This window comes from Lepidochelys olivacea (genome assembly GCF_965140295.1).
Source record: "Lepidochelys olivacea isolate rLepOli2 genome assembly, chromosome: 8".
NCBI classification, from domain to species: Eukaryota; Metazoa; Chordata; order Testudines; family Cheloniidae; genus Lepidochelys; species Lepidochelys olivacea.
In genome coordinates this window covers 44,126,756-44,143,196 of record NC_140418.1, presented here as the reverse complement: position 1 = coordinate 44,143,196, position 16,441 = coordinate 44,126,756, and the positions used below count along the sequence as shown (strand labels likewise).

The 16,441-nt window shown below is 42.4% G+C and overlaps 1 protein-coding gene and 1 long non-coding RNA gene across 4 annotated transcripts in view; both read left to right on the top strand.

The window, feature by feature from the left end:
* Nucleotides 1-16,441, top strand: part of MTA1 (metastasis associated 1) — a 146,264-nt gene that overhangs the window by 34,925 nt on the left and 94,898 nt on the right. For all 3 annotated transcript variants that reach the window (XM_084637748.1, XM_084637749.1, XM_084637750.1), the window contains exons 2-3: nucleotides 1,280-1,347; nucleotides 9,385-9,478. In XM_084637748.1, the coding sequence (XP_084493874.1) occupies nucleotides 1,280-1,347; nucleotides 9,385-9,478 (162 nt within the window). The remainder of the gene's footprint in view (nucleotides 1-1,279; nucleotides 1,348-9,384; nucleotides 9,479-16,441) is intronic.
* LOC311525535 lies at nucleotides 1,507-4,716 on the top strand. The gene is made up of 2 exons (XR_014712804.1): nucleotides 1,507-3,123; nucleotides 4,059-4,716. It is a non-coding gene; the product is annotated as an uncharacterized lncRNA (long non-coding RNA).

Here is a 16,441-nt window from a genome sequence, read left to right as displayed (position 1 = left end):
TGAGGAGACCAAGTCAGGGAAAAGAGCATGACTGAGATGAACATGTGCTGTGTGGTTTTATTTTGAAGAAATAAAATCAACACCCTGAAAAAATGGGGACTAGAATCCTAAAGCTGGTGAGTGTTCTTTGGTGTGTGGGCTGATGAGAGAGCTCACTGTCTTACAGGCCCTTAAAGTATATTTAAACTTAAAGTAGGAGCATATAACAATTAAGTATATTTGATTGTATCCCATTCCCCCACCTTTTATATATTTTGTCTTAAATTACAAGGTCTTCGAGACAGTCCGTGTCTTGAACTCTCTAAATGTACAGTGTCGAGAAGTTTTGCCTCAGGGACAGATCACTGGACTGGGACAAAGGAGACCTGTGCTCTGTTCCCAGCTCTGCCACTGGCCCACTGTCTGACCTTGGTCAGGTCACGGTCTCATTACGTGCCTCAGTTTCCCTATCTGTAAAATGGAGATAATACTAACCTCCTTTATTCAGTGATTTGAATCTACTGAGGAAAAGTGCTTTATAAGAGCTGGATATTATTACTCGATCTCAGAGTTAGGCGTTCCCATGCCGCCCTCCCATGGGGGATTAATATTAAGTCATATGCATGGTGATAGCACTTTTACTGACCTGGCTTACATTTATGGGGTTTACAGAAGAAACAAATTTTGGTGAGAGATTAGGAAGGGAGAGGGTGTCTGTGGATAAAGAGGCAGTTTCAGGCATAGAAATAAAGGTAAATAAGAATCAGATAAAGAGAACAAGAGAGAAATGAGGCATTATTCATAGGTGGAGCAAATGGGAGAGAAGACAGGCTGGGGGACAGAATTAAACCAAGTCTTGAAGACAAGGACAAGAAGCTAGAACTTGATATGGAAGGAGAGAGGAGGCAAGTAAAGGGACTTGTAGGTGGGGACATGGTCTATCACAGGGAGATATCTTAAACATTGCTTTCTGAATGCACAGGTGGCAAGAGAATTTCTTATGTAACTTACCCCATTTTGAGGGTGGGATTTTACAGCCTTCAAATGTCATCATTGCTGGTTTCTTATATTAAATGTTATGTGAAGTTAGACTGGATTATGATTATGCATCTCTTCACATCCTGTATAATCTTCAGTTACTGGATTTAGATGGGTCACTGGAATTGTGCTTGCTGCTAAAATGAAAGTAGTGCAGTGTCATTTTGTCATTTGGGGTTTTTTAAGCAATGCCATTTCAAGTGTTTATACTTTGAAGCAAAACATACTTCTTAACTTTTGTTTTCCTTCTGTATTTTTTCAGATTATGTCTACTTCGAAAATTCTTCAAGTAACCCTTACTTGATACGAAGAATAGAAGAACTCAATAAGGTAATGCAGTGCTAATGTTTTTTCCCAGGTGTCTGAAACTGTTGACTGTATTTTCTGATGTTGTTTGATTTGAAAATAACTTAATCTACTTTTACCTCCCTTTTTATCCGTTTGAAATAATTTGCAGTATTTTTTTTTAAGCTGCTAGCAACTACAAAATATTATACCACCTGATCATTGCCTGGAGTATCTGGGGGCAGTCACTCATTCAAGAAGTGCTTGTCATGTGCTGTCTGCAAAGGCCAGAGAACACCAACTAAAAGTTATCCTGATGGTGACCCTACCCTCCCACCTTGGCCTATCAGACAAGGTTTAGTCTGCAGTTCTTAAACTCTTGGTGCTGTGATTGTTTGATCCAAAGATGAAATATTAGTTGGCCTGGAGAGAGGATGAAGAGCCTTATGGTTTGAACTCCCTAGGAGCCTCTCTTATGAGGAAGAAGTAGACCAGATCCTCAAGTCAACCAGCTGAAATCTTTCTCTTCTCATGGTCCCTGGAGCTGGTGTATTGTTTTAGTGTTCTTAGTCCTCAGAACACTCTTCTTGCTTGGAGATGAAAAAGTAGCATGATAGGCACTGCCATTCCAGTAGAACAGATGAAAGGTTGTAAGGGGGCCGGGGAAAGGAATCTGAATCCTTTGGTACTGAGGATGAATTTCAGCACAGAGATCCTATTCTGAAGCCCTCGACTGCTGTCCGTACTATACAGTGTCATTTTAGATTTAACTCCGAGTAAAGTCTCCTGTGGAGGAAGTTTGTGTCCCCTCCATGGTGGACACAGTGATAACCTCCTCAGTATGTGCTAAATGTGGTTATCAAAGGCCTTGTCTACACTGTCAAATTTCTGCACAGTAAAGCAGCTTTCTGCATTGTAACTCCCGAGGTGTATGCACCGCCGAGCCACTTAGAGCACAGAAACTGTACAGTTGCAGCGCTGTAAAAAACCACCCTGATGAGAGACGTAGAGCTTTCTGCGCTGGGGCTACAGCGCTGCGGTGCCAGTGTAGACACCCTGATTGATTACAGCGCTGCAATTGGCCTCTGGGAGGTGTCCCACAATGCCTCTTCTTGCCTCTCTGGTCATCAGTTTGAACTCTACTGCCCTGCTCTCAGGTGACCAACTGTGAGCCCCATGCCTTAAATTCCTTGGGAATTTTGAAAGTCCCCTTCCTGTTTGCTTGGTGATGCATGCAGTGGTCTCAGCATATCTTTCCCGATGATCATGCCTGCTCCACGCACCAGGCTTGGAGCAAAGCTGAGCTGCTATACCTCATCAGCATTTGGGGAGAGGAGCCTGTCCAGTCGCAGCTGCTCTCCAACCCCAGCCACGCTCCAGCCATGGGAATTATGACACCTATGGACAGATTTCACCATGTATGACAGAAAGGGACCATGACCAGGACACACTGCAGTGCAGGGTCAAAGTGAAGGAGCTGCGGAATGACTACCATGAGGCGCGGGAGGCAAATCACCACTCCAGTGCTGCGCCCATGAGCTGCCAGTTCTACAAAGAGCTTGATGCGATACTCTGTGACCCCCACCTCTGCTGCGAAGGCCACTATGGATGCTTTGGTGGCTTGTGTGCTAGTCGAGAGTGGACTGAGCCAGGAGAAGGAAATCTTGGATGAAGATGTGGAGCAGGAGGGGGACCCAGAGGCAGAGAGAAACTCTGAGGTCAGATATGCATGCAGTCAGAAGCTCTTCTCTACCCCAGGGGAGGCTAGCCAGTCACAGCGGTCAGAGCTTGGTGAAGCGCAAACAGGAGAGGAGGCCCCTGGTAAGTTGCTTTGATTTTTAGGAATCGCTGAAGCAAGGAGTGGGGCAGGAGGGTTGCAGAAAGCAGGCTTGTCTGTATGATGCGTGTACCACCACATGCCTAGTCTGAGCAGCAGAACAGGGTATTGATTGACTTCCTCACTTCACGGGAATCTGCCTCAGATCTCCATGAAACTCTCATGGAGATAGTAGCAATCCACTGCTGCAGGTTCTTTGGCAGAGCTGCTTTGTTTCTTGCCCCATTAAAGTTAACTTTCCCAAACCATTCTGCTGTCATAGAATCATAGAATATCAGGGTTGGAAGGGACCTCAGGAAGTCATCTAGTCCAACCCCCTGCTCAAAGCAGGACCAATCTCCAACTAAATCATCCCAGCCAGGGCTTTGTCAAGCCTGACCTTAAAAATTCCTAAGGAAGGAGATTCCACCACCTCCCTAGGTAACGCATTCCAGTGTTTCACCGCCCTCCTAGTGAAAAAGTTTTTCCTAATATCCAACCTAAACCTCCCCCACTGTCACGGGAGGGTGCAGAGTTGGGGACCATTGCTGCACAAAGGAAAGCCACATAAGGGCCAGGGTGGAAGCCGTAGTCTTGGAGAAGACCCTCCCTTGATGCCCTGCTCACACTCAGCAGCAAGATTTCCTCCATAATGATCACAGCCTGTGGAAAATGTGGGGCAGTAATGATTATAAGGCCCCCCATACAGTGCTCACTCTCCCTAAGAGCCACATGCCCAGTGTACAGCAGGGTCCTGGAATACTGATTTGCCCCTGCGGTTACTCACCATTTTGGGGGTCTTGTGGCTCATGTATGCTTGCCTGGGGTGAGCCAATTAGTGACAGGTATGTGAATAGTGGCTGTGTTTTAAATCACTGAATCAGTGGTCTGTGTGTTGCAAACAATACTCCTGTAAAATGCTGCATTTTTGGCTTCACAGATATGACCTTAGGAGCCCAGCCTCCCTCCTTGTTGTTGCCGGCTGAATGGCTGTGCAGAATTAGAAAGTGGCCACGAAGAACTAAAGAGGACTTTCTGCGTGATGTCATGATACACTCCGTGGCCAAAAAATATAAATTGAAGGAGTGGCGGGACAGTGAGAAGAGGGACTGAATGGAGAACATGGTGTGTCAGAATGAAGCCCTGGAGTGGCTCCAGGTGCTACTAGCACTGCAAACCCAGCAGCTCTGCACCCGCCCTCCCCTGCAGCTGCTGTCACGAAACTCTTTCCATACGTCCCGCAGACACCGCCAACACGCTCTTATCAACCTCCTGGCTCCAGTCTGTACCTATGGCATTCCAGTCTTCCCCCATTACAGTCCAGCACTGCGGACTCCCAGTACCCACTGCACTCGACACCCATCCCTCTGCAGTTTAGCCCTGCTGAAGTACAATACCTGCCGTACTGTCCTCCAAAGGAGAAGGCTAGATATAATACCTGGACATATACAAATCTTTAACTGTCCTGGGACCCCACCTCCTCCTGGGACCCTCCCTTCCCCCATCCCCCTCAGTGCTGATGGTTTTTTTGTTCCTTTTTGTTTTATTGTGTCTCTTCTCCACTTGTTTTTCAATAAAAGAATTGTTTTGGTTTGAAAGCAATCTTTATTCCGTTAATTGAAAACAAACAGAGCCCTGTAAAGCAACAGGCAATTTTCTTAAACCTTCATAGTGCATCGTCTGCACCAATCACAATCCCGTCCTAGCATTACAAGCACTTCACTCCTGAGCATAGCAACAAATAATAGTGACTTTCAGCTTCAAATTGCTGCCTCAAAGCATCCCTGATTCTTGTGGCCCCATGCTGTGCCCCTCTAATTGCCTTGGTCTCTGGCTGTTCAAATTCAGCCTCCAGATGCTAAGCCCCTCCAGATGCTAAGCCCCACCAGTCCAGCCCTGAGTGAAACTTTCACCCTTCCCTTCATAAGTATTATGGAGCGTAAAGCACGAGGCTATAAGCATAGGAATATTGTCATCGGCCAGGTCCAGCCTCCCATATAGGCAGCACCAGCGGGCCTTTAAACGGCCAAAAGCACACTCAACAGTCATTCTGCACTTGCTCAGTCTGTTGTTGAACTGCTTCTTGCATGTCAAGGTGTCCTGTATATGGCTTCATAAGCCACGTCATTATGGGGTAGGCAAGGTCTCCCAGGATCACAGTGGGCATTTCTACTTCCCCTACAGTGATCTTCTGGTCTGGAAAGAAAGTCCCTGCTTGCAGCTTCTGAACAGGCCAGAAACACTCCTATGAACACTTCTAGTTCTTAGGAAAGTAAATGGTTCCAGACCAAGTGTGGTATTTGGACCTATTGGCAGTTTCATGGGAACCTTTCTCCCAGTCTTACAAAGAGGGTCAAATACTCAACCCAGATCTAGAAATCTGCCATTTTGTGTCTTGGTTTATGGGTCCTCACATTTTCAGAATAATCCAGAACTGTTAAATATTTGAGATAAACTTGGTCAAAGTCTTCAAGCCTTGCACCTGAGACCACTGTGCCTCTGATTGGAAACGTTTGTATGTGTGCACATAAGTGTTGCCTGATGTTTCTAATTCTAGATCATTTGATAAAATTAAAGATCTTGATCGTTGTCCTTCCACCATTGAGGTTTTAATAGCGACCTTATATATTGGACTTTTATTTCCTTGTGCATGGAATGTCACTCCTCATTCATCTTTGGTTTTCTGGGTGGGCTTTTACATCTCTGTTCCCCAAACTGCCAGTCTAAGCAACGTTGAGATTTAAATCTAGATCTTGCAGAACTCATCAGTGCACTGCTCTGGGATGCTGTAATTTTTTTGTTTTCATCATTCAGGCATTTTGGGGAGAAAAGTCTACAAGAGAATTCAGATCTGCTCAGAGTTCATGCAAATAGATAAAACTATGCGAGCAAGCCTATTTATTACGAACAGAAATACACAGTCCGCTCAAAAATTGTTAGGTTTATTACCTTATTTTAAGAAAAATGAGTCAAAAAATACAAAAGCTCACCCTTTTTCATATAGTTGTCATTGACAAAAATCTTGCTGTCTGTCACATTTTTATTGTTGCTCTTTTTGGAATTTCCCTTGAGCTACTTACTCTTCAGTTGGGAGAATCTTGCACATGTGGTATCAACTTGGCGGGTTCTTTCTAACCCTTCAAACTCTGAAGGGACAGAGGAGGGGAACCTTTTGGAATTGTTAGTTATCTTGCAACTTAAATATTTTTTATTATACTTTTTTGAGGCATTAACTTCTCAATAAGAAGAAAGGAGAGCAGCAGAATACAGACCCTGGACTTCAGAAAAGCAGACTTTGACTCCCTCAGGGAACTGATGGGCAGGATCCCCTGGGAGAATAACATGAGGGGGAAAGGAGTCCAGGAGAGCTGGCTGTATTTTAAAGAATCCTTATTGAGGTTACAGGGACAAACCATCCCGATGTGTAGAAAGAATAGTAAATATGGCAGGCGACCAGCTTGGCTTAACAGTGAAATTTTTGCTGATCTTAAACACAAAAAAGAAGCTCACACAAGAAGTGGAAGATTGGACAAATGACCAGGGAAGAGTATAAAAATATTGCACGGGCATGCAGGAGTGAAATCAGGAAGGCCAAATCACACCTGGAGTTGCAGCTAGCAAGAGATGTTAGGAGCAACAAGAAGGGTTTCTTCAGGTATGTTAGCAACAAGAAGAAAGTCAAGGTAAGTGTGGGCCCCTTGCTGAATGAGGGAGGCAACCTAGTGACAGAGGAGTGAAAAAGCTAATGTACTCAATGCTTTTTTTACCTCTGTCTTCACGAACAAGGTCAGCTCCCAGACTACTGCACTGGGCAGCACAGCATGGGGAGGAGGTGACCAGCTCTCTGTGAAGAAAGAAGTGGTTCGGGACTATTTAGAAAAGCTGGACGTGCACAAATCCATGGGGCCGGATGCGTTGCATGCGAGAGTGCTAAAGGAGTTGGCGGATGTGATTGCAGAGCCATTTGCCATTATCTTTGAAAACTCATGGCGATCGGGGGAAGTCCCGGACGGCTGGAAAAACGCTAATGTAGTGCCCATCTTTAAAAAAGGGAAGGAGGAGGATCCTGGGAACTTCAGGCCAGTCAGCCTCACCTCAGTCCCCGGAAAAATCATGGAGCAGGTCCTCAAGGAATCAATTCTGAAGCACTTAGAGGAGAAGAAAGTGATCAGGAACAGTCAGCATGGATTCACCAAGGGCAAGTCATGCCTGACTAATCTAATTTTCTTCTATGACGAGATAACTGGCTTTGTGGATGAGGGGAAAGTGGTGGAAGTGTTGTTCCTTGACTTTAGCAAAGCTTTTGACACGGTCTCCCACAGTATTCTTGCCAGCAAGTTAAAGAAGTATGGGCTGGATGAATGGACTATAAGGTGGATAGAAAGTTGGCTAGATTGTCGGGCTCAGCGGGTAGTGATCAATGGCTCCATGTCTAGTTGGCAGCCGGTATCAAGTGGCGTGTCCCAAGGGTCGGTCCTGGGGCCGGTTTTGTTCAATATCTTCATTAATGATCTGGAGGATGGTGTGGATTGCAGCCTCAACAAGTTTGCAGATGACAGTAAACTGGGAGGAGAGGTAGATACGCTGGAGGGTAGGGATAGGATACAGAGGGCCCTAGACAAATTAGAGGATTGGGCCAAAAGAAATCTGATGAGGTTCAACAAGGACAAGTGCAGAGTCCTGCACTTAGTACGGAAGAATCCCATGCACCACTACAGACTAGGGACCGAATGGCTAGGCAGCAGTTCTGCAGAAAAGGACGTAGGGGTTACAGTGGACGCAAAGCTGGATATGAGTCAACAGTGTGACGATGTTGCCAAGAAGGCCAATGGCATTTTGGGATGTGTAAGTAGGGGCATTGCCAGCAGATCGAGGGACGTGATCATTCCCCTCTATTCGACATTGGTGAGGCCTCATCTGGAGTACTGTGTCCAGTTTTGGGCCCCACACCACAAGAAGGATGTGGAAAAATTGGAAAGAGTCCAGCGGAGAGCAACAAAGATGATTAGGGGACTGGAACACATGACTTATGAGGAGAGGCTGAGGGAACTGGGATTGTTTGGTCTGCGGAAGAGAAGAATGAGGGGGATTTGATAGCTGTTTTCAGCTACCTGAAAGGGGGTTCCAAAGAGGATGGCTCTAGACTGTTCTCAGTGGTAGCAGATGACAGAACAAGGAGTCATGGTCTCAAGTTGCAGTGGGGGAGGTTTAGGTTGGATATTAGGAAAAACTTTTTCACTAGGAGGGTAGTGAAACACTGGAATGCGTTACCTCGGGAGGTGGTGGAATGTTCTTCCTTTGAGGTTTTTAAGGTCAGGCTTGACAAAGCCCTGGCTGGGATGATTTAGTTGGGGATTGGTCCTGCTCTGGGCAGGGGGTTGGACTAGATGACCTCCTGAGGTCCCTTCCAACCCTGATATTCTATGATTCTGTGAATTACTTGGATTCGCTAACTTTTTTTTGGGAAGGTTTTGGTCCCAACTAGATTACAAACGGACTGGAAAGTTGTAAGAGTGGTAAATTATTCTCTGAGGCAGTATGCAGTCCCCAGTGTGAGGCTGGTTTGCTCTCCTACTGAAACTGCTGCCCTGAGACCTAGGCATGACAATTCTGCGGGAGAAGCAGAATTACAAAGAAAAGACCAGATTCTGATCTCCTTACTCCTATTGAATAGTACCTGACAGCACCACTTGGATCAGTGTTTAGAGTAAATGGGACACTTGTGGAATAAGGTTCTACTATGTTCGAGATAGGATCAGAATCTGATCCTGTGTAGGTTTTTTTCTTCATTTCTGTATAAGGTCATCTGGTCCATTTGGTTAAATCCTTGCTTAATCTACAGATAAGGTTAATTAAAATTGCCTGCCTCAGGCAATCAAGATAAGTGGGTGTGAGGTCAGGAAGGTGTTTCCTGGTGACATCCTTTGTGTACAGCCCAGTCTAATTTCTCAGAAGCCTTGTGAGATCTTGTTTTTCTTCCTCTGTACCATCCAGTATAGACCATGACTGAGAACAAGAAATGGGATTTAGAACAATTGTCTGTTCTGGTATGATAACTTCTATTTTTCAGTATTGTAGATCTGCAGAACACTTGCTTAGTGTTTCATTTTCTATAGAAATGCATTCTATTCGTAGCAAGGTTCATGTGTTTGATTGGAGTACTTATGGCTAAAATTTCTAAATACTTCAATGGATTTCTAGTGTAGTAGTTTGAGATCCAGTTTTTTATTTATGCCCAAGAATAATTTTTCTACTCACTGTTACAGACGGCCAATGGAAATGTGGAAGCAAAGGTGGTGTGTTTCTACAGAAGAAGGGACATATCGAGTACGCTTATTGTACTGGCTGACAAACATGCAAGTAAGCTTGTTTATTTTAAAACATTGATTTTAATTTCTACATTTGGATGAAGTGGTGATACATGCATCTTTAAAATAGCATCTTGGAGCTAGGTTATTTTAAATTTATGATCCCCATCCTAAGCAACTAAGTAGCATCTCCAACAATTAGTTGTATCACTTGATTGACTGAGTTCTGACCTTTTCATTTAAGAAACAAAGGCCTGTTGAAAAGTCAATTGACTGGTGTGTCATTTGGTTGTCACAAGGGGGGTGTGTGTGTGTGTATAATATATATGTGAGAGAGCGCAACATCTATTATTAAACGTAACTGTCTCTCACTCTCCCATTGGGCTGAATAAAAGTGCCTGGCTCTGTCTATGTGAAGGTGAATTTCATAAAAACATTTGAGGAAAATTACACGAATTATTAAGTTGCTTGGGAAAGGAAAATATACGCCTTACATTTAAACAACAAAAACTGGTCATACTCTGTTTGCCAGTAACTCAAATCTTAGATCATTAAAACATGGCCTGTTAGTTTTCTATCAGAAATTGTTTCTTTGACAGGTTTAAAAATTAGTTAAAATTGTGAATATTGTCAAATTTGCCTTTGAGCATGTTTAGTAGAACTTCTAAAAGTTAGTGATCTGGGGACATCCCACCATTATGCGATGTCTTGAATTTATGGCCTCTGTTAGGAGGTTGTTAATTTCCCAGCTGGATGGAGGTCTGAAGAGAGCTAGTTGCTGCTTAGTGGTTTGAACACTGTAATAATTCTGTTTAAAAATAAATGAGAATTTTTAGTTTCATGATTAAGCATTGAAATGTTAGGAATGTAGCAAAGTTTTTTGTTCATGCAACCTTCACTTGGCCTCCCTTTTGTGTATGCCTTATGAAAATCTTTACTTGCATGCTCACAAACTATTCCTCAGTATGCTATGCCATAGTTTTTCTCTTTAGCCTTCTAACTACATGTATGTATCATCTTGTGGGACTGTATGCTCGTCTGTTTATAACAGAGTTTCATAGGAAGAATGCATGGCATATCTACTTACGTAGAGCGCAGTTAATTTAAAAAGAAAATAAGATACCCAGCGCAGCAATGGAGCTTAGTTAAATGTGTAGCTTCTTCTAGTATCATGTTACTCTGCATATTCCAGAGAGATGCTTCTTGTCATTTTTTATTTTAAAAAAAAAAGTAGTTAAACTGTTGCTGAAGTATTTAGAGTAATTGGGAGAAGCTTATACATAAGTTTTCCTTAAATTACAACTTAAAACCTTTAATATCTATGCCGGTTGTCACTATTATCTGTCTTTAAATATGCTACAACTGTTTTATACCATCAGATACTAAGTACTTTGAAATGTGCGTACATTTCAATGTCATTTTAGTGAGAAATTTTCACTTGTGCATATATTAACTATCAGATCAATAGAGTGCAAATTCGGTACACTTGTTAGCGAAACAGTTTAACAATATTTTAACATGCTTTTTTCCCAGTATATGATGTCTCATTTGAATTTCCCTAAAATAGAATAAATATAGATATGGAAATGACAGATTAGCTAGCCATCTACTTAAGTCCTCAGTCAAACAAGAAATAACAAAAATGTTCACTAGTAATAAGTCTGACTTCCTTCCAAAGCAGCTGAGATCATAGAATCATAGAATATCAGGATTGGAAGGGACCTCAGGAGGTCATCTAGTCCAACCCCTGTTCAAAGCAGGGCCAATCCCCAATTTTTCCCCCCGATCCCTAAATGGCCCCCTCAAGGATTGAACTCACAACTCTGGGTTTAGCAGGCCAATGCTCAAACCACTGAGCTATCCCTCCTCCCGATACTATAAAGATGTGGGTGCTTTTTAGGTCAATTTAAATTTTAGGACTATGACACAATACATTACTGTGAAGGGGTGCCTCTATCTATAAAGGAGGAAAAATAACCTGTTAAATGACATGAGTACTGATATCAAAGTATTAAAATACGTACCTTACAAATCCATCTTCTTCCTCGTAATGATGAAGCCAAAAATCTGAGTACTACACTTCTGAATACTGCCATCATGCCATTGGAAAGGCCCAGTAAAATTAGACCTGGGCATGCTCTCGGCCTTCCAAATAGCTTTTTTTCATATTGTTTGTAATAGGTTTGAACGTAATAGAATCTGTGGGCTGTACTCATGCAATTATATCTTGGTCTATGAATTCATATGGTACTGGTATGAGATTTGGTCACGTTTTAGGTGATTTTTTTGTGGTCACAATCCATAGTTTTACTGATTCTCTCTCTCGTGCCATAGCTGTTCCATTGCTTAGGAATGCTGAAGTTTAATACAAACCTCCCTGCAAACAAAGTAAATATGGTGACTTGTTAATGTGTGTCTCCGTTCAATAAGTTGGTAAAGGAAGTGAGAAGGAATTGTTGAAACTTTGAGGATGAAGATGAGAAATCTTGCTGTTAGCCACTGTTAGCCATTCTTTGAACCTGCAAGTACATATTTTTTTTTTTCTTTTTGAAATGAAATGAACAATTTTGATCCAAATGGAAACTAGATCATTGTTTCACTTTCATAGCTATTTGGAAGATTGTCAGGAAGATCCAACTATAGAGCAGTGCTATTAATGGAAACATCACAGAAACACAGACAATGTATGTCAGTTTAGATTTCCTTTTCTGCAGTTGTTCTGTGTTGTGTTATTTTGGTACAGGTACCAGTTCATTCCCCAAAAATAGATTTTTATTTTATTTTATTTTATTTTGAATGGTCCTTTTTGTGTGGCTTCAGTTGTTGCTTTTTAAAAGTAAAAACATGCATGTGGTTAGCAATCAATACTTTCTAAATATAATTTATAATCAAAATATTATGTTAAAAAGACTATAAATAGTCTGCATGTTGCAATTAAATTACTCCTAATTTCCTACAAAAATTCTAATACAAATACTTGATCAGAGAGAATTAACATTCTTACTGATTTCTGAGTTGATTGCATAATCCCTTTTCATAAAGTGTACTGCTGCTTCATTTTGTTGCATTTGCAGTAGACGTACGTATCTGCATCACTGATCTTTTAACTGCCTTTGTTCAGCTGATTAATGAAGCTGTGTGACTGCAGACCCTTCTGGATTAAATCAGTCTTGTAATTTCTAAGTGTTAGTCTGCTACTGATGCCTTTATAATTTTAGACCTACCAATGATAAAACTATGAAAAAGAAACTAATAATGGGCAAATATGTCCTACTCAAATGTTGTGCAATTTAGCAAAACTTTTATCTATTTCTCACTTTAAATAGAGGTATGGAGAGAAAAATGACACTGATATTCAAGTAAATAAAAGTAAAATAAATAGGAATAAAATAAAATTTTCAGTATAATCCATCAGATACTTGAAAATTAAAGAAAGATTCAGGGGTTTTATTTTGCAGCCATTTTCCAAGAGGAGAAGTGACTTGCCTTCTGCAGGGATGTTTATAAGTTTATACCTAACGTATGGAATATGATTCATATGTCTGAACTGCAAACTTAAGTTTTTTTTACCACCTGATGTGAAACTTGTCTGGGGTTATGGTTGAATAATGATGGTTGCTATACCTTTTCTCGCAATTTCCATTCTTTAGATTCCATAATCACTTAATAAATTATTCAAAGGAAATGCAGCTATCTCAGTGGTAGAACACAATTCCTATTTAACAGGTCTACAGCAAAACTGCACAACAGTTTGGGCAGAAGGTGGGGGCCCACAAGGACTCTAAAAATTGCCACTCAGATGTTGCCACTAGCTAATTAAACAACACGTGCACAAACCTCTTAAGACAGAAAAATCCAATTCTGTTCTTAAAGGTAAATTTTATTAATAAAAAATAAAGAAAATACATCTGGGAACTTAAGCATTTGCTAAATTAAAAAAAAATACCCAACAACCAAGGATTAAGCATCAAGAATAACTTTCTTGAGGTCCAGCTTCAAGGTTACAAGCAAAACAAAAGCACCTGGGGTTAGCACAGAGGAGTCCACAAGCCATAAAGAAATAAAGAGAGATAAACCTAATCACATCTTCTGAGACACTTCCTGATCTGCTTACATATCTGGGGTTTCAAATGAGTAGTTTCTAGGTATGATACCAATGATTTTTCATACCTGGCCCCAAGCTTTACAAGCATGGTTGTAGCCCTCTCTGCATGTCCCCAAAGAACAACCACAGGCAGAGAAAAGGGGATTTGTTTCAATTTTTAAAAGTTCCAGCCTTCCCATTGACTTTTGGGCAGGTGTCCACTCACTTCCTTTTTCCTATGCATAGTAGTGAGACTTTTTAACCTTTTACAGGTGAGCAATTAAAGAACAGCTACTAAGAGGGATTTTATAGCTACTGGCTGGCTGGGTGCCCATTAAAGGGAGCTACCCACTGTAACAAAGCGGCCTTTGGCAGGACACCACTGAGAGTATCAATTCAGGACAAATTGCTTAGAGCAGGGCATTTACAGCCCAAGGCTGGTGTTCCTTCACTACTGAGGCACACCAAACCAGCCAAACAGAGAGGACTTAAGTTTTACCCCACTGGCTAACCAAGAGTCATACAAGCAATTCCGTTAGACACCTCCAGTTGCCCAGTATCACCACCAGCGCCACTCCTTATGGGGATGAATGGTTATGAAAACCAATACTCCAGTAAAAGAAAAAGGGTTCTCCCCATCCCAATGGACCAAGCTCCAGACCCAGGTCAATATACAAGTCAGATCTTACCCACAAATCATGCTGTTGCCAATCCTTTAGAATCTAAAATCTAAAGGTTTATTCATAAAAAGAAAGAAATATAGATGAGAGCTAAAATTGGTTTAAATGGAATCAATTACATATGGTAATGGCAAAGTTCTTGGTTCAGGCTTGTAGCAGTGGTGGAATAAACTTCAGGTTCAAATCAAGTCTGTGGAGTACATCCACAGCTTGGATGGTCGGTCATTCAGTCCTTTGTTCAGAGCTTCAGTTTGTAGCAAAGTTCCCCTAGCGGTAAGAAGCAGGTTTGAAGACAAAATGGAGACGATGCAGCTGCCTTTTATAGTCTCTTGCCATGCGGCCTGTGCTGCTTTTATTCCAAACACAAGCTGCCCATCACATGGCTTGAAAGCCTTAGAGTCTTCTCCGTAGGCATGCCCCTGCATGCCTTGAGAGTCATAAGGTGTATCTGCCTTCTCTCAATAGATCATTTGTGTAGTTGGTGGTCCTTAATGGGCCATCAAGCAGGCCAGCCAGTGCTGATGCCAAAGTGTCTGGGGTGTTACCCAGAAGCATAGCACAAGTTTGAAATACAGACAGTATAGAGCCAATACTTATAACTTTAAATATAAAAATGATACCTGCATACAGATATCATAATCATAACCAGCAAATCATAACCTTTTTATAGGTTTCAGAGTAGCAGCCGTGTTAGTCTGTATCCATAAAAAGAAAAGGAGGACTTGTGGCACCTTAGAGACTAACAAATTTATTAGAGCATAAGCTTTCCTGAGCTACATCTCACTTCATCAGATGCATTCAGTGGAAAATACAGTGGGGAGATTTATATACACAGAGAACATGAAACAATGGGTGTTACCATACACACTGTAATGAGAGTGATCAGGTAAGGTGAGCTATTACCAGCAGGAGAACGGGGGCTGGAGGGACACCTTTTGTAGTGATGATCAAGGTGGGCCATTCCCAACAGTTGACAAGAACGTCTGAGGAACGGGGGGGATAAACATGGGGAAATAGTTTTACTTTGTGTAATGACCCATCCACTCCCAGTCTTTATTCAAACCTAAGTTAATTGTATCCAGTTTGCAAATTAATTCCAATTCAGCAGTCTTGACCTCCTTTGTACAAGATTTGGTGCCACTATAGGACCTTGGTTGCAACAATGATCTATACGGTCACAGTTCATGTCAATAACGTCACCCCCCGTTCATTTATCACATCATACCATGTCAGATCAGTAGTCCATCTGTTCCAATATCCGGTCTGTGATAGTGGCCAATACCAACTGCTTAAGAGGAGGTGCAAGAAACCCCATTATAGACCATTCTAAAATAACACGTTACCTGCCTGTAGGGGAAACGTCTTCCTAACCTTTGATGTACTGGGGCGTGTGTGTATGTATGTATCTATCGCTATATATAAATAAAAAGAATATACTACTTTTTTTTTCTTTTTCCTGGTGAGGGTTGTGTGGAGAGTAGGGAGGACCCAGACCTCCTTTTCCTCCACAACAGGTTCCAGCTCATCCTGGGGGATTCCCCAGCGTTCCCAGGACAGTCGGGAGATATTATCCCTCCAGCATGTCCTGGGTTGGTCTTTGCCCTGTGGGATGTGCTCACTGTAGTTCCAACGGAAGCCTGCCACGGGCATTCTTATCAGGTGCCCAAACCACCGCAGCTGGCTCCTCTCGATCCGGAGAAGTAGCGGTTCTACTCCCAAGGCTCTCCCGAATAGCTGAGCTCTTCGCCCTGTCTCAAAGAGTAAGCCCAGCCACCCTGTGTAGAAACCTCATTTCCGCTGCTTGTACCCACGATCTCGTCCTTTCGGTCATTACCCAAAGTTCATGATCCTAGATCAGGATCATGTAAATGTAAATCTTCCTGTAAATCGAGAGCTTCGTCTGAGTAGTCATAGAATCATAGAATATCAGGGTTGGAAGGGACCTCAGGAGGTCATCTAGTCCAACCCCCTGCTCGAAGCAGGACCAATTCCCAGTTAAATCATCCCAGCCAGGGCTTTGTCAAGCCTGACCTTAAAAACCTCTAAGGAAGGAGATTCTACCACCTCCCTAGGTAACGCATTCCAGTGTTTCACCACCCTCTTAGTGAAAAAGTTTTTCCTAATATCCAATCTAAACCTCCCCCACTGCAACTTGAGACCATTCTGTCATCTGCTACCATTGAGAACAGTCTAGAGCCATCCTCTTTGAAACGCCCTTTCAGGTAGTTGAAAGCAGCTATCAAATCCCCCC